This window comes from Nomia melanderi, chromosome 4, assembly GCF_051020985.1.
Source record: "Nomia melanderi isolate GNS246 chromosome 4, iyNomMela1, whole genome shotgun sequence".
Classification (NCBI taxonomy): domain Eukaryota; kingdom Metazoa; phylum Arthropoda; class Insecta; order Hymenoptera; family Halictidae; genus Nomia; species Nomia melanderi.
Window position 1 is genome coordinate 6,318,866 of NC_135002.1, and position 26,324 is coordinate 6,345,189.

At 40.1% G+C, this 26,324-nt stretch overlaps 5 protein-coding genes across 8 annotated transcripts in view; 2 read left to right on the forward strand and 3 right to left on the reverse strand.

Moving 5' to 3' along the window:
• NFAT (nuclear factor of activated T cells 3) overlaps positions 1-16,589 on the forward strand; it is a 55,922-nt gene extending 39,333 nt beyond the window's left edge. For 2 of the 3 annotated variants that reach the window (XM_031994214.2, XM_031994212.2), the window contains exons 2-6: positions 7,235-7,512; positions 9,292-9,595; positions 11,246-11,764; positions 11,851-12,306; positions 12,698-16,589. In XM_031994214.2, coding sequence (XP_031850074.2) covers positions 7,235-7,512; positions 9,292-9,595; positions 11,246-11,764; positions 11,851-12,306; positions 12,698-14,985 — 3,845 coding nt within the window. In that variant the 3' untranslated portion in view covers positions 14,986-16,589. The remainder of the gene's footprint in view (positions 1-7,234; positions 7,513-9,291; positions 9,596-11,245; positions 11,765-11,850; positions 12,307-12,697) is intronic. The other variant, XM_031994213.2, reaches the window with a different exon arrangement.
• Positions 16,588-18,146, reverse strand: LOC116435074 (endoribonuclease LACTB2). Of its 2 annotated transcripts, XM_031994220.2 has the most exons (4): positions 17,803-18,146; positions 17,589-17,729; positions 16,877-17,522; positions 16,588-16,804 (listed from the first exon to the last, which is right to left on the reverse strand). In XM_031994220.2, exons 2-4 carry the CDS (start codon positions 17,714-17,716, stop codon positions 16,691-16,693), a joined length of 888 nt encoding a protein of 295 aa, XP_031850080.1. In that variant the 5' UTR covers positions 17,717-17,729; positions 17,803-18,146; the 3' UTR covers positions 16,588-16,690. The 2 variants fall into 2 exon arrangements, with proteins under 2 accessions (XP_031850080.1, XP_076223571.1); XM_076367456.1 differs by lacking the exon at positions 17,803-18,146 and having other exon boundaries at positions 17,589-17,796.
• A 949-nt stretch (positions 18,147-19,095) lies between these two features.
• On the forward strand, positions 19,096-22,129 carry LOC116435073 (signal peptide peptidase). The gene is made up of 6 exons (XM_031994219.2): positions 19,096-19,553; positions 19,851-19,958; positions 20,041-20,123; positions 20,202-20,376; positions 20,464-20,957; positions 21,058-22,129. Exons 1-6 carry the CDS (start codon positions 19,362-19,364, stop codon positions 21,134-21,136), a joined length of 1,131 nt encoding a protein of 376 aa, XP_031850079.1. The 5' UTR covers positions 19,096-19,361; the 3' UTR covers positions 21,137-22,129.
• Positions 22,130-22,182: 53 nt separating this feature from the next.
• Positions 22,183-23,378, reverse strand: LOC116435075 (proteasome subunit beta type-2). The gene is made up of 3 exons (XM_031994221.2): positions 23,082-23,378; positions 22,514-22,870; positions 22,183-22,432 (listed from the first exon to the last, which is right to left on the reverse strand). Exons 1-3 carry the CDS (start codon positions 23,170-23,172, stop codon positions 22,257-22,259), a joined length of 624 nt encoding a protein of 207 aa, XP_031850081.1. The 5' UTR covers positions 23,173-23,378; the 3' UTR covers positions 22,183-22,256.
• Positions 23,379-24,057: 679 nt separating this feature from the next.
• Positions 24,058-25,968, reverse strand: OXA1L (OXA1L mitochondrial inner membrane protein). The gene is made up of 7 exons (XM_031994218.2): positions 25,767-25,968; positions 25,576-25,666; positions 25,096-25,404; positions 24,951-25,036; positions 24,613-24,879; positions 24,374-24,536; positions 24,058-24,300 (listed from the first exon to the last, which is right to left on the reverse strand). The coding sequence occupies exons 1-7, from the start codon at positions 25,830-25,832 to the stop codon at positions 24,149-24,151; spliced, it is 1,134 nt and encodes a 377-aa protein (XP_031850078.1). The 5' UTR covers positions 25,833-25,968; the 3' UTR covers positions 24,058-24,148.
• Positions 25,969-26,324: the final 356 nt, after the last annotated feature.

Consider the following 26,324-nt stretch of genomic DNA (forward strand, 5'->3'; position numbering starts at 1 on the left):
TGAAAATAAAGTTTCTTAATAGGCTATTGCATTTGCCAGCTCAGGTAGAGGGGAATAAACAGGTTACTGGATCACAGACGTTTAGGCTGTTGAAAGTTGATACGTGAGCTACGCTCTCAGTCTTTCAAGAATTTTCTCTGTGACACTATAACCCTTCCCTGCTAATGCAGACATTCGTTATGTCTTTCGGTTGAACTCTGTTTTATTCATGATACAGTTTTCGAGAAATTCTGAAGACATTCTATAGAAGACCCTGTCTCGATTAAAACATCCATAGTCTCGAAGAGACCAGAACACTGTCGAAGAGAAAACGAAGTCCAGCAAACTGAAAATTCTTCAAACTTGTGTGTTCCAGCGAATTTCCAATGGACTCATTCTAAAAACCGAAGTACCACGATTTTTCTATTCCCTGTCGCTGTGTCGGATACCAAGCGGCCTCGCCGAGCTCCTCAGAATTTGAATCTGAAGAAGCGTTCGCGTTATCGAAATCACTGTCCTCCTCCCCTTATCGATGCCTCGAGTGGCGGCGATACCGATTTATCTGTCCGCGCTTTCTAGTTCGCGTTTTTCTTTCCTTTTCCCCTGCTGTCCCGGAGACGTGCCCTCGCGGAATTCACGGCCTTATCTCGGCCTCCGGAGAAGACTGTCGTCATTAAGCGAGTTGTCAACGCGTCGCGCGGAACTCCGTCCCCCGAGGAATTCGCGGAACGCGGCGTTTCCGGCTTCGGTTCACGAACGAGAAGGAGAAAAGGGGGAGAGAGAGGAGAGCTTTCGAGTAGTGTTTCCCGTCGAGTCGATGATTATTGGATAGTGCTGTGCATGCCGGTCGAAGGTAAACGATAGCGGTCCAATGGCCGAGGAGGGAGAAACTGTGAAGTCGAGTCGTTCCGGAGTCGTCAGTGAAAGTAGTGGAACGTCGAAGATAAGAAAGTATTGAATGGTAATGACGACGGTAAGCGGCGCTAGAATATATTTCGCTTCAAATTAGCGGGATAACTCACGGGCGGTTTGACGGGAGTCGCTACGCGTAGACCGTCGGAGACTGATTATTGGACAGTTTAGGGGATTGGGCAGGCTTTCCCCGTTATCTTCCCATCGTTATTCGTGTGGTAATACCCTAACACTGAGTTATTTCACTTGGAATCGGGTTGGCCAACTCGAGGAGCCGCAGGGTGTGGAAATCGGTTTTGGAATCACGGTACAAGTGGTATACAAAGCGTTACGAAACCCTGATGGCATTCGTAGGCCATTCTTTCGATGAAATTCAGTTTTTGTAGCACCGAAACGCGACTGTTGGCCATATTGATCTTCTCGCGCGCATTTCTATGATACTTATATGCAGAGAAAAGTATTATTAAAGAAAAAAATATATTTCGGTAGCTCTGGATTCGAACTCGGAATCTCCGTTAGTTCGAAACCTGTTGATCTCTCGTGAACATTGGGTCCGAGAGCTAGATAAGATTTGGTTGGCAGTTCAGAGACCACTTAGAACTATACATAAATCTCTAGTTAGGTAACACGGGCAGACAGAAAACGATGTATTATCAGCTCTAAAGGCTGTTTTTTTTCTAATTATAGAAGTTGAGCAATGTTGTACGCAGAGATGTACTAGTTGGGCGCTTTTTCGAAGGACGCTCGGGCACGTCTGCTCCGACAGCAGCCTGAGTCTCGTCTGAAAATCGGGATAAAACTACCGAGTGATAGTAGGGGTTGCAAAGGTTCCGTGTTCCAACGAAACAGATTCCAACTGAGCACAGCAGAGCGTCGTAACACGTTACATTACAAATGTTTCCTTACCTCTGCGATCAGCCTTCATCTTCCAAACCACGAATTCGTATCTAATCTCATTAAATTTTACTAGATATCGCTCGGCAACTTCGTCTGCAGATACTATCAACCCTGCTGCAGACATTACAACTCAAGAAAATTCCAATAAACCTTTGATAAATGAATAACAAATAAACATAAAACAGACGTGTAAGTTTCGATCAGTTTACCTTAGTTTCCTATTTCAATGTACATACAGCATTTCGCCTGCGCTTGACGTGTATACTCGTCATCGTTCGATTTTATTGGGCGTCAAAAGAGAAAGTTTTTAAGCTAAACACCATTAACAGTAAGATAACCGATTAACGAACGATAACGTTGACAATTTCACGACCGAGCCTGATCGAAGGAAAGTGGATGACCAGTGGCAGCGGGTAGCACGCCTTACTTCCGGCGCCGATCGCGCGGCGATACGGATCGAGCGGATCGATCGGCGGCGCAGGTAACAATATCCTTGAGACTGGAGAGGCGTCGTAGTTAGCGCGCGGCCCGACGCTCTGTTTACCGTGTAATAGTAACGATGTTTATCGATCCTGTTATCGGGAGTACACTCGCAAATGCACGGAGCCTCCACCGGTTCGAGGACGAACCGCGGGAGACGTAAATACACGTCGTGTGTGCGGGGGTTGGCGGCGGTGGGGGGGACGGGGGGAGGCCTAATTCCAGAAGAAAGGGAAAAGAAAAATGCACGTGAGCGGAATTCGCCAGAATTTCTTCGCGGCTCGCGGGAAATATAGGGCGCGAGCGACGTGCAGTCGATTTCGATGCGATTTTAGTGTGACACAGTGTTGACGGAACTATTTCACGCGCGCGTCTTTCGTACCTGTGATTATTCGAAGGGTGAATAAAGAATATTAATCGAATAATTATAATTATCCACGCGAATATTTGCTACATCTGCGGTCGTCCTAGGGGTGATAGTAGAATATGGATTGAATAGTTGAGTCATTCAAGGATCATAATTGGATCGGAAAGATTGAATACGAATAGTGAATACGAATATCGAATATCTTGGTGACTTCGATGTTTAATTGAACGTGAAACGTGTCGATCGTATCGGTGAATTGTATATGTATGAGTTACGTGTATCCTGTGGATCTGTGTTGTTTGCATTTCGTCAGGCGGGATTGTGTTAGGTTTTAAATGAGAAATTGAATAATTTTGTAAATTTGTGAATTTTAACCGAGACTCGTAATGGTGTACGAAATATTAGATTAAAGTTGAGTTAAAAAGGCGTGTTTTCGTCGGAGAGAAAGGGCAGGAAATCTGTCCACCGTCGGGTTCATCAAGAAGTCTACGGAGGTTGTTTCCATAGCAACAGTGTTTTTCGAGTCGATCATTATCTCGTTCTCATTACGTTCGTTGTCGGCGACGTATCGCACCTCGCGGTCTAGCAACGCGTCCCTCTCGATCACCTTAGAACTGTTTTTTCAACGTCGTCTCGACTTCCCGTGTACGCAGTATTTTCACTGAGGGTTGCTCCTCGAGCAAGCGATGCGAGAAATCAGCATTGGTGGATACTGATCGTTATATTGCGCGGTGCAAATTCTTTTTACTCTCTATCTGTCTCCTCGTATGTTCGATTAAAAATAATTTAAAGACGTCAGTTTTATATAATGTTCAAAACAGTCTACTTTCAAAGAATGCTTTCTTTAATTCGATAGCAGTCGTGGGCTAGATTTGATATAAAATTAACGAGACTTCGATTTAACGTTTGTCACATCTGACTCGCGATGCATCTTCGATACAATTTCAAGGCATACACCTGATACATCTCAACATCTCCACGAACACCTAACAGTCACGAGGACAATCTGCATAATGCGCAAGGATTTGTAATTCCCTGCATTTCCACAAGATCCTCGCTCTGCGCAAAGAACATGTCACACAAATATTCATCCAGTAGTGTTATTACACGTTCCAAGGCACGTGCGTCGTCTAGTTTCTAACAATCCAAAAATAATTGCCATTCGAGTCTTTCGCGACTCAAACTAACTCCACTCCGTCCATGTTACCAAATTTCAAAAATATTCCACGTACAGGGTTCCACGTTTACAAATTCCTCATAAAATTCCCCTTTCGGATACTGGTCTAACTTACATGTCCCTCGGCTCGTATCAGTTTCTTACGGAAAACCTCACTTTCATAGTTACCTGTCAACCATTAACTCTTTGAGCTTAGGTGCGTTAAAAACTGTTTCATTTCAAGTTCTTCATTCACTCGGCAATGCTATGAATTAACGGTAAATGAGAACAAAAATGTATATAAGTCGAAACATCTTAGTAAGTTGAAACCGTTGCGATTGAGGTTGTCGAATCGTCTGGTATAGCGAATTCTGTGTAACTTAGGTTATTTTCTGCTTTAAAATCGTGCGCCTCGAAGAGTTACTTCCATTATAAGTAATCTTACTGTAACACCGAACGAAGACACAGAGGAAACAATAGGAGAAAAGGATGAAGAGGCATCTTAGCCGAGGGAGGGGATGAGAGAGAGAGAGAGAGAGAGAGAGAGAGAGAGAGAGAGAGAGAGAGAGAGAGAGAGACAGAAAGAGAGCGCAATATAGTCTATCTATAGAAGTTCGACCACTGGATGGGATAATTGCGTAGGGTTGAAGTTGCAATCGCGAATGCAACTGGTGGTGGTGTGCGGAGGTGGGGATGGGGAGAGAGAGAGTTCAGCCCCCGTTCGCCCCCTCCCTGCGCGAGCAATAGGGGGTGGGCGAGGGCCGACGTGTAATGGGCTCGCGATCGCGTGAACGCGCTCGCGCGCGCGCGCGCCTGCACGCGGTCAGGGTGTGCACGCATCGGTGTGATCGTCGAGGAAAATCACGGGACACGATGTCAACGACCCGTGTTTGCGACGATCTTCATCGTTTCCGACCTCGTCCCCGTCGTCACCTCGCGATGGTGGTGCATACCACCCGGCCTCGTTATCCCGCTTCTTTTCCTTTTCCGTCGCGAATCGCTGGCGCGCGATTTAATTACCGGCACGGACGGATGTTTTTTTAATACCGGCCGAGGTGTAACGAGTGAACCATTATTTTGCTCGGCGAGTCGTGTTCGGTCGTCCCGACGTCGCCGTCGGGTGAAACTGCGACGGTCTTCATTTCGTCGGGGCAAGAATTGTTCCTGGAGAACGATCGTCTCGCGTTTTTCGTCCTTCCACGCGAGACTTTGAAAATCTAGGCGATAAGAGGATGGTAAGGCGTGTCGCTCGGTTGCGTTGCACGATGTGAATAGTTTGAATGAATATTTTGGGCGAGCTCTTCTTGCGTCGGCTATCGTTTTCTTGTTCGAGGGATGATAGCAACCCTTAAGGTTTAGATCGATATAACCGTATTGACGAATCTTTGAGGTATGAGACGTGGATGGGAAGTTTGTTCGTCGAACGAGTACATCGAAAATGCGTCATCGGAGCGATGCAGCGAGTCTTGCAAAACTGTGGGAGATATTCCTGGCACGATAGGAAGTGCACCGTTTGTGCGAGGGATATAATGAAATATATAGAACCATCGAATTGAGCCACGTTATATTTCGCGCGTTTATCTTGCCAAGCCCCACTAATCTACATTACAAGCATTGTTTGCATCGATAAGTTCACAAATACCAGCTTCCTCGCGTCGAATGACGTTGCTTCTTTCTTAATTACATTTGTTTCTCACACTCGCGAGCAATATCATCGATTTCGTATCGAAATTTCGCGTTCCGGGAAATTTGAATCGAACCGTTCCACAAATCGTTAAGCTCTAACTCGATTAAATTCTCCTGCGAATACGAACGTGATCCAATTCTAAGGATTAAGAAATTAGAAACGAGGCACCGACTGAACAATGAACTAATCGTATACAAGAAAATACCGAATATAATCGAACTTACGTATGTCACGATCTAATAGTCTCGAGCGCGAAATCGCAAAACCTCGAGCGTGGCGCGCGAAAACCGCAATTTATTCCCGAACCGGCCAATAGAAAAACCGAGGGAGAGATCGACGGAGGTGACGGCGTATTGTCCGCTCCATTTGTCGATCGCGGCGCCTCGTTAATCGTCCACGAGAGATAAACCCGCCGCTTTTTACTACGGCCGCGGAGGGACCGTCGATCGTCGATCGGACTTTGTACGGTTCGATGTCTCTCGGCCGCCTCGATACACCCGACGGAAAAACGAAAATCACGAGTGTCCGACTAAAAACCGCCTCGCCTCGTTGTTTAACTCGGTTTTCCTCCCCCGGCGTTAAGACAAGGGAAGTCGCGAGTTCAGAGCAAAAATCGCCGCCATTTCTTTATTATCGATCGTTTTCCGACTTCGCGATTGAAAGTATCCTTTCCGAGTTCCTGGTATAGTTTCTCGACGCGTGTTCTCTGTCGCGTTGAGATTTGACCAGGAAAAATTTATGAAAATTTATTAAATTGTCTCAAATCGAACGTTGAACCTCTCGAACGTCGAGACGCGAAAGAATGTTCAGATCAGTGAATTAATCGAGCTTCTTCAATTTTGAAAGATGAAAGGAAGTGCAAATTCGTCGAACGAGTTGAGCTCTCTGAATTCTGAGACACGAGAGACAAGTTTCAAATTCGCCGAACACTTCGAAAAACGATATCTGCGAGCTCTCTCCTGATGACCCACGGCTCCGTTTGTCTTCGTCGCGGCAACGCGAACGTGCCGGCTGTCTTTATCCTTGAACTCCAACCCGAGACATGTCATTGTCCGAATTTACTTATTTTCTCTCCTGTTCCTCTGTGTCGTAGATAATATGTTTTTCTGGATATATTTTTATTGTGCGTCTTCTATTTATCCTCCGCTGACGTCTTCGCCCCGTAGATAGTAATAGTAACAGGAGAGCATGACAGGATGGTTGTCCAATACAAAATCTTGGAGAAATTTTAACCTTTGTATAACTTCGATAATTTCACTTCAATTTAAATATGCTTGCAGCCGTATGAATGGAAGTTGATAGTTAAAACCCTATCTGAGCTAACGAACAGTTATCTCGATTCAACTGACATATGGTCTACTTGTGTTCTGATAATTAACACGAGTGCCGCACGATTTTGCTAAGAAAAATACACAAAATGAAAATAATGTGACATCAACGTCTACAATTGAATTACGTTATTATTATTGCAGGTTTATCTTGTCGAATGTCACTGTATTAGGTGGCATTACTTGTAATATAGAATAGTTCTCAAATGATCATCGTTTAATCGAACGAAGTATAGTAATTGAATTTTGTTGAGCTCACCGGTGACCCCTATGGCGTCCAACGTGTTAAATACTAACAACAAATCACTTTTCGCTACCAATTCCTGTATCATTGAAAATTGTTTTCACCGTTCCCCGAGCTGCCGTACACGTGCATCCGATAAGGAAGATTTACCAACGCGAGTTACATAAAGAATGTCATGTTGCAGGTAACAATGCAGGAGGTAGATCGTCATCGGTGACAGGATCGGTTCAAAGGAGCACCGTCACGTCGAGTAACCGCGCGCACTCCGCCAGCCGAAGGATCAGCCATCAGCAGCGTCAGCAGCAGCAGCAACAACAGCCGCAGACCAGAAAGCCCTTGGGATCCTTACGGAACTCGGATGACCACGTGCCAAGAGCCAGCTCGGCACAGGACGTTTGCGATAACTCGAACGATTCCGGGCTTGGCTTCGAGGAACGTCAGCAACATCTCAGCACCGCAAACGTTCGTACCACGATTTCGTTCGATCTAATCGCGCAGCAGAATCTTCCCTCGTCCAATCAAAAATATCTTCTTCCCATTCCGGTTCTTTCGTCGATTCCTCTGTCATCTCGCCGGTGACTTAAATAAAAAGAGAATAACAATATTCGTTAAACTAAGCTTCTCCTCTTCTCGGTAGACTCTCGATCTTCCAATATGTCTGCATGTCAAAATTAATGTTGCGCATGATTTATATATAAACACCGATTATTATCGGCAACTTATTTGTCATTAATTCACTCGTTATCTTGCTAGTAACTCGATAAAGAACAGCAACTTTAGATTCCGCTCTTTATCGAGAAATTTCATTCGATCTCCCTATATTTCTGCACCCCGAACTGAACTTCTCGCATGATTTATATACTGAAACCGATTATCATCGGTACGATGACTCGCGCATGCATCGCGCGAGCGTTATCGACCTCCGTCGCCGTGAAATTGCACCGCCTTCTCCGCGTTATCTCAGTTTGTCTTCGTTCCGATCGAATCGCGGGCTCGGATACCCGGCGAGATCGACGGCGAAGCGCAATTCCGCGTTAATCTGTGTCTCAATATTATTTTTTCCCTCGCTTGAAAACAAGCAGGCTAGCCAGTCAACGTCCTGGTAAAAGAAACATCGTTGAAATCGGTTTTTATCGTGCCGCGTGAACGCGCCGCAGAAGCTTTGATTGATATCTGCACGTGTACCGATAATTTGTCCGCCGCAGACCCGTTCCCGTAACACTTCGCTACGCGAATAAATCACCGGCGCATGTATACGTGCGGATACATTATGCAGCATTGCACAGTAACAATCGATTCTCGACGGCTGTATATTGACGGTAATTGGGGAGCTATTTAAGTAACTTGGTATTGACCCAAAGCGTTCTGGCATCTTTTGTCACTGTCCATTGGCTCGAGCTCTCAGCGGCGAATGTTAGTGAATGTTAGACTCGTGTTACGGAATTGTCGATTGATCTCTCAATTGTGACTCTCAAGTACGTCCTCCGGGAATGTGTTCGCCTCCTCCTCGACCGCGTTTTCATTCACTTTCGATCGTTCATGTAAAGTTCACAATTCCCTTTCTTCTCGTCGTCGTCTGTTCGTAGCATTCTCCTTTAGCCTGCGATTAACAGTGTAACCTTAATTCCAAAATTCCCTTTCACCAAAGCATTCGATGAAATCTACCTTTCCACCTCTAACCTCCTAACCATCTTCATCCCTGAGACGATTACCAGAACAAAAACCCCAAATGGAAACACTTGAAACCATTTTCAAGCACAATCTATGAACTGCATCTACGTTGCATCTCTACGAAAAACAAGATTCAAGCCTACTCGTCGTTTCCCAGCTCCGCCTCGTTATTTCCACGAACCCCGAGACCTCTCAGAAGATCCATTCCATCCCCGAGCTAGAGATAGATCTTTCCTCTGGAGTAGAGGAACGGGGTCGAGCCCTCGCCAAAAACATTTCCCAAGAGGGAAATTCTCGAAGCCCCAGAAGCTTCCATCCCCTTCCCGCGCCCCCGCCGCCCGGTTACGCCATTGTCCCGTGCATGTGCAAGTGCGTGTCTAATGCGATCACACGCGTCGCGCCGCTGTCGATTCGCCTGTCTTCGTCGTTGTCGTCGTCGACGCACCGACCGACCGACCGGTCTCTAACGGTGGTTGAACTCGGCCGACGGGTGTTCCGATTCGTTAAATTAAGTGCGGCAACGTCTATCGCGCGCGTACACACCAGCCAATCATGTCCGTTGCTTAACAGGCTTGGAACGGCGCCGGCGAGGAGGACTCGAAGAGGAGGAAGATGGACATCAAGCTCGAGTCCGAGGATGCTAACTTCTCGTTCCCCGAGGTGGCGCACACCACCAGCCCGGACACCAAGACTGGGACCAGGAGCACAGTGAACGGCGGCATCGGGGGACTAACCGCGATCTCGAGTAGCAGGAACGGGACCGGCGCCACCGGCAGGGTGGTCGACGTGCCCAGAACACGACCAGGGATGGGCGTCCTCGCGAAGAGGCCACCCCCTGCTCACCAAGGTCCAATCACCCTCACCTCTCAGTTGTGTACGTGTTTGTATCCGAATGATGTAGTTAAACGTTCGTTCTTCCTGTTCTCTCATGTCGATTATTGGGCCTGGTTGGGTCTAGCATGTTCAATCGCAAATGAGGATCTTTAAACTTCGATTTTCGTAGGTTGCCTTGGGAATGATTGAGTAGCTTCGTCTGCTGATTGGAAGATTCTTGGATGATTGATATTATTTAGTTAGTGTATGGAAGAAATGAAGGTTTGCTTTTTAACACTAGAACTACCGAATGGGTGGAAACGACCCAGTCGTGAATTATTCTTTTACAATTATTGAAAAGACAGCGAATGCTTCTTTGCGAAATTACCGAGGAAATTGACTTAGTAACGCGCGAATTAAATCATAAGTCAATTGAAATATCAGTGGCTCTAGTCTTCGTTGGAGTCTATAGAAAAATTTCGAAACTTCAATTTGACTGCTCGGTAGTTCTAGTGTTAATATTGTGAAACTGGAGGATAGAATTAGGTGAAGCCGGTAAATGGGTCGCTCGGAAGTCAATGCGTTTAAGTTGGTTCCTTGGTATTTGATGATTGTTGTAAATTGTGATGGTATAAATAATATGCTTTGTAGTTATTAAAGGATTCGCTCGATTCCTCGTTCTTTCTGTGTCAGGAAGTCCTTCTTTTCATAAATTTTGAATATGTTGTATAATCATTACAGAAGCCGGAACATGAATTTTCTCAATTTTTCGTTTTCTGGACTTAACCGCCATTGTCTTCTGAACGACTCTAATGTAAAGAATAGATACTTGAAGCGAAAAACTGTCGTTTATGATAAAGGAGATACGCTGAGCCAGCGGTTAGCGACCACTGTGTCGGAACAGAAAGAACACATTTTATTTACATTTCGTTCCGGTTGGTCTGTTAAAATCGAGTGCAACGTCATTTTTCCTGTAAGAGATATTGCTGCGTCGTTAGATACCGGTGCCGAGGAATTTGCGTGGAGATTCGCTTGTTTGCATCCGGATCGAGACAGATTTTAACTGACTGCTCTCAGGATCATGCGGACTGATAACCTTCGGCTCACGCGACTTCTCGGGCTATGTTTTCACATGTATTCTCTGCCGGCGAGAGATAAATACGTTTCCGGCGAAACTTTTCACCTCGACGTCGCTTCTGCGCCGTGATGTTGCGTTAACGTTCTTCAAGGACTGTTCTCGTCCTTCGGGATGCTTTTCTTGATATCAATCGTGACGTTTGATCTATGTCGTTTCTTCGATTCATTCACAACTGATGATCGAATTAACCTGACCTAAAGGCTATCCTGTTAGCATATCGATGTTCCTTCTGTTTTTTTTTTTTAAATTCTTCAATGATAACGACTCTTCAGATATACCGTCTAGAAGCAGCTTGAAATCGAACAAAAAACCGATAACGTTGATAGGTTTATTGAACTTTAATCGAAATTTGTATCAAGAATGTACGAACCACTGTTCCTTCTAGAAATATATAGATCCTGAATCAAGAACTGTAGGCCTTTTTAGTTGGACTCCTATTTCTTTCTACTTTTTACGAGATATTATTCGAAATTAGACGTTTTGCTTCTGTATATGCTCGAGAAACTAGCTCGCGAGGTTTCGATCGCAAAGTACACGATACTAATGTAATTTCTGTCTTCCTCCGATGTTCAGGCAGCGCTTCTGCGGACGGAAAGGTCCAGCTACAAATCATCTGTCAGCCGGAACAGCAACACCGGGCTCGCTACCAAACGGAGGGCTCGAGAGGTGCGGTGAAGGATCGTACCGGGAACGGGTTCCCGATCGTACGTCTGGTCGGCTACGACAAACCGGCGACCCTTCAAGTTTTCATCGGCACGGATCTCGGCCGTGTCGCGCCCCACATGTTCTACCAGGCTTGCCGCGTCAGCGGCAAGAACTCGACGCCCTGCATTGAACGGAAAATCGATGGGACGATAGTGATCGAGGTGGACATGGACCCGACGAAGGACATGATGGTCACTTGCGACTGCGTCGGGATCCTCAAGGAACGGAACGTGGACGTCGAGCACAGATTTCCGCAGGAGGCTGGGATCCTTCAAGGTCGTAGCAAAAAGAAATCGACCCGTTGTCGCATGGTCTTTCGCACGACGATCACTCATCCGGATGGCACCTCGGAGACTTTGCAAGTCTGCTCGCAACCAATAGTTTGTAGTATGTACAGAGGAATATATTGTTCAAAACAGCTAATCGCTGTATGCTGGTTTGTATATTATCGTACAATTGATTGTTCGTTGCAGCTCAACCACCTGGTATACCAGAGATCTGCAAGAAGTCTCTCACCTCCTGTCCCTGCACCGGTGGATTGGAGCTCTTCATTTTGGGGAAGAACTTCTTAAAGGACACCCGTGTGGTGTTTCAACTGGACAACGACGACCTATCGAGTAGTTTGGAACCACACTGGGAGTGTGCGGTCCTGCCTGACAAGGAGTTCCTGCAACAGACTCACCTCGTTTGCGTCGTACCCGCTTACAGACGGCAGGACTTGGCACCCTCGGAAACGGTCAGCGTGAAACTGTACGCGGTGTCTTCTGGAAAGACGAGCGAACCGCACACGTTCCTTTATACCGCTGCTTCTACGCCACCGGAGCCATCGATGGGCAAAGCCGAATCCCTAACGCCACCACTGCCTGCGGTGAACGGAGAGACCACGTCCCCTTCGGCGGTGCCCCTGACGACAGGTGTACCAGCTAACAGTGAGTGAAATTTAATGTCGTCTCAAGGAGTCCACGAAATTAGAGTATTTGAAGGTTCAATTGTCTTGTAGTAATACCATATAAAAATACAATTGAACGGCGATTGATACAATACGGAGTTTGATTATACGCGAAAACAACGTAGTAGTTTTGAATTATTAATCGATTTGACATTCAAAGGTAAGAGTTTATTTATTGATATTCGATTGCTACACCGATATTCAGCGGTGAAATAGTTTTTCGACCACGAGATCTTCGTCACTTCGTATCAATGCGTTATTATTTTTCTGTAAAACTATTAGGATAAAAGTGAGTATACAAATACTCTCTCGCTATGATTCTCCTCAAACGGTAAATTGGTGAAAGTACATGTAAGCTTCCGATGTTTCAGCCCTGATCACTCAGGCAACTGGCGGAACGCCGACCTTCTTGTCTACGATGCAACCCCAACAAGCAACGTCTCAAACGAGCGAAGCTCTGAAGAGCGACCCAAGCCCGCCGCCGGTAACAACCCCCTCGCAAGTAACGCCAGTTATGATGTGGGCCACGCAAAGTCCAAATTGCCAAAATTCGCCGCCTGACGTGATGATGCCGCCCCCAGTTTTGGTCGCAAATCCACTCTTGAATCGTAGATCGTCCTCAAATCTTCAATTAATCCTGCCGGATAACTTGAAGACGGAAGTACTCGACGAAAACAGTGAGAACAGCATGATCAGCGAAAACAGTATGCAAAGTATACCCACCCCGACAGCGAACGGTTCGACAGGCACCAGCCCGTTGCAACAGCTGGTTAATGAGAATACGATTGAATCGTCGCAAACTAACATGATCAGGTCCGTGCCAGTCGCGCCGAACGGTTCGCCGGTTCAAGAGGTTAATCTTTTGGGTGTAGTTGATTTGATGAGAAACCAGCACTCATTATCCATGGTAACCTCACACCAGAATACCTACGGCGGCATGCACGAATCGTCTCAAGTCAAAGTCTTAAGTCCCCACCATATCAACAAAGAGACTAATCCAATGTTGGCGACAGACGGCAGTCCGAATGGAAGTCTCCAGGGCGGCGGTGTTGTCGACCTTCGCATGAAACATCACCAATCGGATTTCGCGGCCCTCTCGAATTTCGCGACGTCGTCGAATGCTCAGCCCTTGCCTGAGCAGAGCGGTCACAGCGTGGAAAAATATCTGAACCATATCGAGTCGAATGTAAAAGAGGTCGAGAGCCAGGAGAACGGCTATGTGGCCAATATGCAGCAACGTGCTTCCATTATCGCTTCGGGTCGGCAACCGCAGCAAACGCAACCTTCCAGCATGTTGTCACCCGCCGCCCAAGGTGTTAAGTTAGATACCCTGGTCAATCCCGCCGCAGACACTCACCAACTGGTCTCACCGCTTCGAACCGTGAACCCTAGCAGCGGTGCTCTGATGAGCCACGTTGCTGTCAGTGATCACGAGACCATTTCAAGTCCCCAACAAACCAGAACTAGCCCGCCTATACCGGTGCTTCTTGAAGCACTGATGCCACCCCAAACTGTACAGCCCTTGTCGGCGAACGGTGCTTCATCCGTCTCTCCTCCAGCAGTTCCAGAACAAGCTCCTGACGAAAGCCTATTAACCAGCATCAATGCCGCGTTGTTACCGTCAATGCAAGAGCCAGCCGTGTCGGGCGCTGGTACGTCTCCCGCCTCCGTGTCATCTCATAATCAATTACAAGTCACCAATGAGACAATGTCGGCGGCGGCTGATCACATTCCTCAAATCCAAGGTCTCATTCAGCAGGACGTTGTAGCAATGCAGCAGGTACAGCAAGTGGAACAAGTCGTGGCACAGGCACAGCAGCAAGTTGAGCAAGTTGTCGCCCAAGCACAACAGCAGGCAGTGCAAGCGGTACAACAAGCGCAACAGCAGGTTGTTCAGCACGTAGTGCAGCACGCACAGGTTGTACAGCAGGCTGTCCAACAAGTCCAAGCGGTACAGCAGGTTCAGGCTGTGCCAGCAGTTCAACAGGCTGTACAACAAGCTACTCAGGAGGTTGTGCAGCAGGCGGTTCAGCAAGCAACTCAGGAAGTAGTGCAACAGGTTCAGGCTGTTCAACAAGCGGTGCAGCAAGCACAAGCTGCCCAGGCAGTACAGCAGGCAGTTCAGCAGGACATTGGTTCGATGTTAAACCAACCAGCTGGCTTCGTTGCTGAAGCTAGCTCCGCTTTGGCCAGTGGAGCCGCACAGGAGCCGTCGCAACAAAGATTGACAACCGCTGCTGAACAGGCGATTAATAATGTTATCACGAACGCTACACAAGATATCATTAACAATAGACCAATTACTACGACCACCGCGCACGCCATCATCGCTACGAAGAAGATTTTGAACAGCGTGGCCACTCAAAGTGCCCAGCTGATGAACTGTGCCATGGAAGGGATCCTGCCAAAGTCTCCATCCAGCCAGAACAACATTGTCGAACAAGTAACGAGTAAGTCACCACCGGTTGCCATGCCGGTAACGCCTAGCAGGCAGAATGTAAATCCACCGATAACGAATCCCACCGGTAACGCGGCCGGGACTACTATCAGGAAGCAGGAAGACGGTATGCTGCCACAAGAACTGACATCGATGTCGGAGCATGATCTTCTGAGCTACATTAATCCAAGTTGTTTCGATCAGAGCGGTTTCCTTATGTAGTGTTGATGTACTCATGTTTTCGAACATGAAATTTTATATATGGTATTCGAGGTACTCGGATACGGAATGAGTGACTAACTCCAGCCAATCAAATAACGAAGTTGTTCCGTTGGCTTGATACGAGTTCTATATCTGTGCCACATTATTGTTTCAGACTTTATATGTGATAGAAAAAAAAACAAAACGAAACAAAAGTAAGAATTCAGCTTTTTGTACGACGAAAGAATGGACGAAGTTTGCACCACCTTTGTAATCAAATTGACAAAACTATTATCTTTGTTAAGTAAGACGGGCGCATGAGAGCGCGACAATTAGGGTTTTCCTCCTTTATTCTTCCCTTTTTTTTCTACGAATTGTCCGATGTGATAATTCATTTTATTTATCTTTATCAACGCCTCTTGCGCATCCAGGTGCCTTTCTTCCCTGCTCCCATGATCCCATTGTAAATGTATCTTAGAATATTGGTATTTTCCTTTACAAAGGCAACGAGTTGTGTTATTGTGTTTTAATAATCGTCAATGTACTGACCCCACTCAACTCTAAGTGGAGCCACCGAATTGAGTGTAGCAACGATGAAAAAATTAAGTTTCCCGGTACCGTAAAATAGTTATACTGAACCCTACTGAGTTCATCGATGCATCCTTCTATTTTCTTTCTTCCCCCAAATTTCTTGACTTGATTTCATTCTGAAAAATGGATCATCTTGTTGTTTGACGTCGTTTCTATTATATTTTTAAGTAATAATATATATATATATAGTATATATATACATATTTCGTATGTTGTTTAATAATTGAATATTTTTGTTGATAATTAATACCAATAATAGAATATTATGTGATTGCGTTGATGGTTATCGATATCTAAATAAGTGAATATGAAAATGACAGAGAGAGATTATATTATATGTCAGTACGAGGAATAACTACTATAGAAATATATATCATTGAGATATATAATATATATTTTACATTTACCCAAAGAGAGAAGCAGATGATCGGACAAAGTGAGCTTATTAAAAATATGAAAATATTATATATTATATATTGTAACATCACGTTACGCGAGGGGTCCTCCCTTTTGTTCAAGACGAGGGGTGCTATGTACCGTGTGTACGAATACTCGCCAACATTAATCTAGTAAGAGACAGATTTTATATTGAAAGATATTGAAACATTTATTGTCGTGATATGTCTTTGTAACAAAAAAAAAAATATATATATATATATACTCAAAACATTTATCAAGATGTATGTACATGTATATATATATATTTTTTATATTGATCATCTATTTACGTGTCACGTGTTTTAAAGGGTCGTTTAAAAAATAAACAAGAGCATAAACACTGCATTAATTAAACAAACCAATCATTATACTATGTGGTATGTACTTTCGTGAAATTGTAACATTTGCTATACACTGTACTGTACGCACATTCGTAGCGTCGTCAGCTTATACATTGAGAAAAAAATATAAGCATGTACTATCATTTTATTCTACTGTAAGTTGAATAAATGTTTCACAGCATTGCTTTTTCAATAATTTTTTCAATCAACTTGGATATGGAATTAAGGAAAGCTTAATAAAGTTATAAAAGGATACATGATAGTTGATTCTATTTATTTAAAATTTATGGGGATAATTTTACAAGCATAAATTTAATTAAATAATTTACAATTTTATAATATTAGAATTAGTTATGTCATAAAACTTGCCATTTCCCTTTCTCACCCTTCACTTTACCGTCTTTCAATAATTTATTAAGATGATGGTATACATTATATGCTGCTGCTTCCCACATAATTTGTGAGGTGTCCTGAAAATATCAAAATGCCCACTGTATACTCTACATTCCACTTAATATTACAGAAAAAGCATTCATTCTTACTGTGTATATATGTTTTACAATATCCATTTCAGACAATGTGCTGGTCTTTGAATTCTTTTCTAAAACACTTAAAATGTCAGCTTCTCTTTTTTGTCTATGTTGAATATAAAAATTAATACTAGGTATAGGATCTGATATTACTGATCCATGACCAGGATATATTACTTGAGGTTCTAAGGCCAAAATTTTTTTCAATGATTGTAAGTAAGTATATAAATCTTCAAAGACAGCTGTTCTTTCTCCGAGAATGCAGTCTCCGCTAAACAGAACTCCTTCAGTTTCAAGTAAAAGGGAAGCATGGTCTGTGCTATGCCCAGGAGTATGCTCAATTATAAGTTTAGCACCTTCCACTTCCATTACCTGTTTATCCTTTAATGCTTGCCAATTAGTTGATTTCTCTGATTCACTTGGATCATTACTGTCTTCTAATGATCTAGGTAATTTCCATATTGTACTATTAATAGGTTCAGTGGAATTCATGGTTTTTAACATATTCTGAACGTCATTTGCTCCACCGATATGATCTCCATGCCAGTGCGTAATTACCACATGTTCTATTGTAGCTTCTTCATCCTTCAAAACTTGCGACAATACATTTACATATGCATCAGCAGTTTTTCTGTCTCCTGTATCAATTAGTATACGTCTACAGAAAAAAAGTACATAAAAAAAGTTTTTACAATAAAATCCAATTTCCATGTTATGCACTTACCTGGATCCTGTGCCCACAAGGTATGTATTAGTACCTTGCAATGTCATAGGTCCTGGATTACATCCTAGAATACGTATTACTGTCTTGGACAATCTTGAAATCACGGGCAAAGATGCCAAGGGCTTCATTTTTTAAATTAAACTGAAATTAAACGTACGTAAATTGTAATTTAGTGTTCTGCGTGTCACGCATGATGACTCGTAACTGTTCTTACTGGTACTATATCATGATATTATACTATTCACGTTTCTTATATGTATTGAAATGTTTTTATCTTGACACGTGAAGATTACATGGGTAACTTCATAATGAATCATTGAAAAACAAATAGAGATGGTAACACTTAGCTATGATGTCACCTGACTGTATGTCACATGTTTGACGTTAAGTGGCTAACATCGAGTTTATACTAAACAATAAAAAATAAATTATGCTAAAGTTGTTATTTCTTTTTGTAATAAAAAGTAATATTTATTAGTGTTTTAATTCAGAATCATTCTCATAATAATTCAAGACATCAAATGTCCTTCATGTACTAAAACGCTTCTCTTCTACAGATAAGATACAAGATTTAAAAACATATGTATATTTTCAAAGTTACTTTCTTATCAACATAGAAATTAGAACCATAGATAAGTTCCGTTTATTGTTCTGAAATACCGACAGTCTCAAAAATTCGTAACCTAAAAAGTGTACGATCCATTTAAACGTTTGTGCAAATTTTAAGTCTGTGTTGAGGTATACATTCTTTGCGTGGATAAACCTTGAAATTGAATGTAATTTGAATGTGTGTAAAATTCTAACGATAAGGAAAATTCTATTTTATTGATAACTAGTCTATCATGTGCTATCCAGCTTAATTATGTGATTTGAACATTTCATCCTAGATGGCGCAGACTTCGCGAGAATGTTGACAAATTTTGAATTGTAAGAACAGTCTACCTTTTAATTTTGCACAATGAAATGTAAGAAAGTACCTATGTTATACATTTAGTATGTTATCTTAAAGTAAACGTTTTTAGCTTTAATTTGGTGTGCCGGAAGTTGACAAATCATGACTACTTTTTTTTCTATGGCAGTTACTCTATGTCTTATCTATTTTCTCTCATCCTCAAATATTTAATTTTATTTCTACCTCCTTTATTCCAGCTTCTTTCATTTTTCTCTGCTTTATTTGCCATTGTTTTATTTATCATTATTTATCATTGTATTTATTCTTCATTCATTCCTCCTTCTTTAATTTCTTTTTCCTTTATTCCATTTCATTTCTGCCTCATTCATTTTTCCTTCTTTGCTTTCTTTCCCCTTTATTCCATTTCATTTCTGCCTCCTCTATCTCTTTTCATGCCTCTCTCTTTTATATCTCTTTCGTTCTTCACTTTTTGCCTTCATAATTTCATACCAAAGAAAAACGCGATCACGCTTAATGCTAATCCCTCGGTGGACGATCGATGACTTCCTTCGCAAGCTTCATTCTAACCTAATTTAGTCTTACAGACAACTTATGTTTTGTATCTTTGTATAAAGCAATTTATTCTGTAGATGTTTCAACGTAGTCAAGTTAGATATAATAATTTAGTTAAAATGATTAATTTTTGAAGAAGTATTGGTCACATTTTCAATTACTTATGTCAATTTACAAGTAACAAATATTTTACTGACAAATCATACCATAGATTTATCCATCTTGGTGCCACTGATTCGAAGATTTCGTTTTTGAAGTCGTGTCGTTGTATTACAATTGTATGCGGTAGTTGTGTCGATAGATTCAAGATGGCAAGTGAGTTAAAGGAAATCGTTACCCAAATTATTGAAAATATAACAGAAACAAATGTCCCGACATCCCCTAAAATACCCTCGACACCCGAGGGAATGGCCATCGCTTACGGTAGTTTAATCATTATGGCAGTATTGCCAATTTTCTTTGGCAGTTATCGGGCCGTTAAATACCATATGGAGCAGCAGGTACGCCATGCGTTTTGACATGTATTTTACCTGTATTTTTTACGAGAACTTTTACACCTCTGTGACCACTTTTTAAGGAAGGAAAATTGTTTATAAATACTTCCACATTTTCCATTCATCGAATCATAATTGTAGAATATATGTAAATAAAATCATTATATAACATTGCTTACATCGTTAAACTGTCCTATTAATGTTGTAAAATTCTAAGCTAGGACTAAATACATGAAAAATTTTTAATTTATTGCACATCATATTAAGGGTAGAATGTTGACCATTCTATTTAATACATTGCAGGCGCAATATGAAGAGAATGGAGTACCAGAAACAATGTCACATAAAGAAGCAGTGATATTCCCTTTCATTTGTAGTTTTACATTAGTGGCTCTTTATGTAGTATATAAGGTAAGAAGCTAGTTAGCTTTTTCATGTATATTTAACAACAGTTTAGTATTATAAAGTTACATTTCAAATATTTAAATTTCAGATATGTGCAAAGGAATTTATCAATCTTATTTTAGTTAGTTATTTCCTCTTCTTAGGTGTCCTTGCTTTGTGTCATCTTACCAGGTATGAGTAATTCATTGATATTAAATATATGGATTTATTAATTCAAGGATTACATGTTATGATTATGATCATTTACAGTCCATTAATATCATCATTAGTACCTGCTGCAATTCCAAAAACTCAATATCATATATTGTTCACTAAGGGTGAAGGTGACAAAGTAGAAGACATTATAAATTATAAATTCAACCTTCATGACATTGTGTGTCTGATATGTTGCTCTCTTGTTGGAGCTTGGTATGTCCTCAAAAAGGTATATGATTAAATTTAAATGCATGTACTTCTTTCTCACATAAATTTATTTAAAACAAAAGATGTATATTATTACGATCATTTTCAGCATTGGATTGCCAATAACTTGTTTGGTATTGCATTTGCAATCAATGGAGTGGAACAACTTCATTTAAACAATGTTGTAACAGGATGCATCTTACTCTGTGGTCTTCTTTTGTACGATGCATTTTGGGTATTTGGTACAGATGTGATGGTAACGGTTGCAAAATCGTTTGAGGTGCCAATTAAATTAGTATTTCCACAAGATTTATTGGAGAAAGGTTTCACTGCCAACAACTTCGCCATGCTGGGCTTGGGAGACATTATTTTACCTGGAATTTTTATCGCTCTTTTATTGCGATTCGATAACACTTTAGGCAGAAAAACGAACGTGTACTTCTACTCAACATTTTTCGCATACTTTATGGGACTTCTGACCACAATGTTGATCATGCATTTATTTAACCACGCACAACCGGCTCTTGTGTACTTGGTGCCTGCTTGCTTAGGCACTCCTTTATTATTGGCATTAGTTAAAGGAGATTTGAAGGCATTATTTTCGTACGTGCTGTTAAATCCATTATTTCAATACTTTTCGATGTTGGATTGATTAAGGAAATGTATACATGAAATTAATCGTAATTTATCGTTTTTATTCTAGTTATGAAGATCATCCGAAAGTTCCAAAAGAAACAGAAAAATGCGCACAAACACAGGCAGAATCAAAGAAATCGTCGTAATGTTTGTAATGAGCTGAATGATATATCAGACTTCAGCATTGTTATCATGCTGATAGTGGTTGAACAATTCATTGGATGTATAAAGGACCCATAATTTATATCTTATGCTCAAGATATATCATGAAAAACATAATTGTGCTATGGATGTGCTAAACACCATATTTCCATATATCGAAATGCAGTTAAGAATTTTATGTTCTGAGATTGACGCATTCCCGTTTCGTTTTCCATAAGTATCAAGAAACAGGGAATACGATAAAAATAATGCATAGGGAAATTACTAAAGACTATAACTTATATATAAAATAGAATGCAAGGTATAGGAAACAAAAATTATTTCCTACCAAAGCATTTGTTTCGTCTTCTTTTCAAGTAAAGTACATTAAATGAGAATTCTATAGAGAATTGGCATTAGTATTCCATTTACATTAGAAATTTAGCTTTTGCTGCGCATAACGTTAATATTATATTGTCTTCATAACCATTGGATTAAATTTCAATTTTAATCTTCCTATGTAATAAATCACCTGTCTCCTATATATATTCGGGACAGTAGTAAGATATAAAATTAGAGAAAATATTTTTAGGTTAAAATTTTACATTTATATATAAAAGACAATGTTTACCATACTGTAATTGGCAGTACATTTTGCACTTTAAATCTACTAGTAAGTTAAACATTTCCACCTACAGATTCGTGTTTTTGAATATATGTATTTACCTCTCATAAATCTTAACTAAAGTACAATCTACGTATCTACTGAGGATCAGTAGCAAACAGCCTGATTTTAGGAAGTCAGGCTTAATCTCATTAAAAAAATAGAAGATATTTTTCGATTTATTATTCAGTTAAATACATACAACTTTTTGTATACTCTGACCATATGTTAATTGTCATAAGTTTTTCATGAAATTAATCATGTAAAATATGTACAGTTAGGATGATTTGTAAAAAAGATTTTCAAAAATGTAATAAAACTACCTTTTTTTTAATTTGTGCATCAATTGTGTTTCTAATTACCATTTATTAATAGATAACAAATCTATAAAGTTTATTGTGATCATTTTTATTACTTGAAGTAAAGAAATATTACAAATAAAATGAATTAAATCAGATGGCTTATGCTTTAGCTTCATCTTCTTTTGACAAACTTCTTGCAGTGATTGGATCCAAATCTTTTATACCTTCCTTAGATACCTTCTGTATCTTAAAGGAAGGAAGATTAACGATCAATCGTTTATGAATTTCTCTGACACACTTTTTCATTATTATATATGCTTCTTCTTCTGTTGAATCTATAATATAAAATAACAGATACAATTTAATATACATACAATCATACACAATGAAATTATTTTATAAACAATGTTTATTACCTAGTTTGTGATATCTATCTAAAATTGACAGACAGAAAAAACCTCCGTAACCATGTGCTGCATAAGGTACATTGACACATGATGCCAAATAATCAATGAAATATAATTCTGGTCCTGTATCGTCATCATAGCCTGCCATTAGTAAATTAACAACGTATGGTGTTCTACTCCTGAGATAATCAGCTAGATTTCTCCTAGTGAAACATGCAGCAGCTTTCGGTGACAGCTCATAACCGTTTCTCATTTTATAAAGCTGTATGTTCTTGCCTATATACTCTGAGAACTGTGTTGTATCGCCAGATTCTCCACATACTGCCATCACAAGTTTGTCAGAGATTTTATGAATTTTTTGCTCGTCTGAAATAATAGGAACATTGAAACATATAATATTGACTTGCACAGAAATAGATATTGTTACAGTATTTTTCATCTTATATATTACAAGAAATTGCAGGTTTATAAGTTTTATGAAATTTTAATATATATTAAATAAAAATTGATTCCTAGAACTTCTAGACTTTTGACTCCTAGAACTAATTCGGAAAATGTGATTAAAATAATTTCTTACCGCTTTTCATCACCATAATTGAATGAGCCGTAGTCATATCAGCCGCGACTAGTACAAAATCTTTGAACTTTATTCCAATTAAACATTCCATTTTGATCAGATTTATCTTTCAATAGTTCTATTACAACTCAACTCTTAGCACACAAACAATGAAAATTGCTTGTCACGTAATGCCAGGTTAACTTTTACCGAATTGAATGAAAATACCGAATAATGTTTTATATACTCTATGGACAACTTGGATCACAAACAAAGTATACCTCGTCTCTGACAGTCAAGTCACAGACAAAGTGTACAGTAGACATTTCAAGCTTATAGGACTCGGTGCCACATATTATGAATTACCAACTATGTAAAAAATCAGAGGTTTTGCTCTGCCCTCTATTTCTAGGGATCAGTCCATAGGAAAACTACATCAAGCAAAATGATCGAAGTGGACCAAGTAGTAAATATGATAAATTAGCATATAAACGTATCCTTTACTTTACTTATAGCACTGGCATGCAAAAGCAGCCTCAGTTGATATGATAGGGTGTGACACGAAAATGTTAAGGGGGTCCTAGGACCCCCGGAGCGTGTGGGAGAATTATACATTGCATGTTATATCTAGCTATACCTCGTCCGTGGCCAAATAATGCATTTATCTGTCGGCAACGTTTCTTTACGAGTTTCAATTTATTACCATTAATGACACCACGTACCCGAATACCAGATTTTTTTTATAAATAGTTAACATAATGTGTACAGTAATGCGGCAACACTTTATAAAATCAAACCACGAAAATACATTGACTGTTAGACGTATTGTCAAATTTTATTAGTACTTTAACCAGTATTTTTTAATAAATATTAGACACGTTAAAAGATATCAATTCGAGGAATATATACAAAGAAATTATTGCACAAGACAAAATGAAAATGTCGCAGATGCATTTAATGTGCATGAAATTTTTGGTAAGATTACCTACTCTTGTAATAATCATGACTAAAGTTATTATTTATTGTTAAGGTGGGAAATAAATACAATAAATAACACTATTGTATTCACAAAATTTATACATTCAGTATTATCTCTTTTTTGTTTTAATCTGTACTGTTGACAATGGATTTTTTGGTGGGTTGAATACACCTTTCATAGGTTGTTTCCTTGTTTTATCAAATGATGTATCTGTGATTTCTTTTTCTGAAGACTGATATGCATTTTTCGTATTAGACCAGGCTGAAATACAGTTAAAATTTATTATATAAAAAATTATCTTTCAAACAACTCTTATGGTTAATTAAAAAATTACTTTTAGACATTGCTTTTACTAAGTCTTCTGAGTTTACAGCAGTCATAGATTGATGGTTTGTCATATCTGGAAGCTTCAAGTATGTTCTTACTCGTTTTAGTTGTAATACTTCAGTTTGGATTAAAGTACAAATATTTGTTGTTATAAAATAACACAACATAATCTGAAGCAATACATGAATGGATGAATGATTAATATATTAATATTAAAAAACGTGCATTCAAAATAGAATTGCTTACCCCTGGAAAATTGCATAAGAATGGAAATGTAATAACTGGAAGTATATAGAAGACATATTTTATCTGTGGAGGGAGCATGATTTCACCAGTAGCTAAAGAACGTTTTAGAGTCAGATATATTGTTAAAGAATTAAGTAAAGGTAAAATGTAATATGGGTCGGCAATAGTTAAATCTTTACACCACCACAGACCACCTTCTTTTAAACTTTCAAGTGGAGTATTTGCCATTGCTCTTAAACCAAAGAACATTGATATGAATACAGGAACCTGATAAATATGTAAATTAAATTCTAATCTTTATAAACAACAAATTATTTTATACAATATATAATACATACTGGTACCAGCATTGTACTCAGAATTTTAGGAATGCTAATCTGTTTTTCCTTCATAAGTTTATGCATTTCCATTAAATGTTTATTAGCTAAAAGTAACAGCATAATTTATTACTTTTATCAACAAACTGGAATAGTGGTATCATACCTTCTTCTCTATTTTTGGCCAAGGCACGTTTCTTATTTAACTCTGTTATTATTGGCATATTTTCTTTCATCTTGACACCATTTTTCTGTGCCTTAATCATGAATGGTAGTAAGAATAATCTGATGACAACTGTTCCTGCAACAATTGTTGTCCACCAAGACAAGTCACAAGAGGTGTGAAGTATTTCTAGACCTTTTTGAACCAGAACTATAGGGTCCAATATACTTAATCCTAAACTTTCCGAAGTAGGTTCACCATTTGGATGAAATTTCAATATAGTTTCTGCTACTTCTGCTACATTTGGTGTATCTACAAAATATATTTTACACATTAACCATAGTTTTCTTACATGTCACAGTTATATTAAACATGAAAATAACTAATGTTTTACACTAAAATTTGGATCTACTGTTCAGTCTATGCCGAGAAAATATATTTCAGTTAATTATGTGAAAATATAAAAATTATGTATATTCGTACCTTGAGGAATATCTGCTATACATGCAATCGGTTCTGAATTAATTGTACTTTGATGCCGTACTGAGGTAATTGCAACGAATTTCATTACTTTCTAGACAGAAATATATATTTTTAAAGTAATAAAATTCTATTTATAATGGCGCGATAGCAGAAGAGTATAACCTCTGAATAAAATGTAACTTTCAAATTACCGGAGAACTTCTGTTTGAAGTTGACACTAATCGCTGTCCGAGATTCATAGACAATCGCGACAACATTTTGTCAGTTATATAGTTTACTGTTATTGTTTATCTTTATTTATCCGTAAAATAGGAATGAACCATGCGACAAGTACGTATAATTTCGTAATTCCCTAAAGCATACACAGCGTCTACGAATAACGAGAGAACTACCTATAACCATCTATTTCCTGACTCATGAGATATTGTAATTTGACGGTAACGTAGAACCCTGCGTTGAAATCGAAGACCCAAGTTGGTTCAAATTGTCACAGATGGCGCGGTGAGTTTGATTCCTGGATGTGGTCTCCGCATATTTAAATCTGAATAAAAATGATTTTATCATTCAAAGCATAAGAGGATTGAAAAGAGGATTGAAATAACAAGGTACATCTTATATATTGTGCGAGTGATAATGATACGTTATTATCAAAACACAAAGTGCTCTGACCCGCAGTCACATTATAAGCTAACAAAATCTTCATTACGTGTACATTATCCACCATACTTGAATGAGCAAAAATGGTAAAA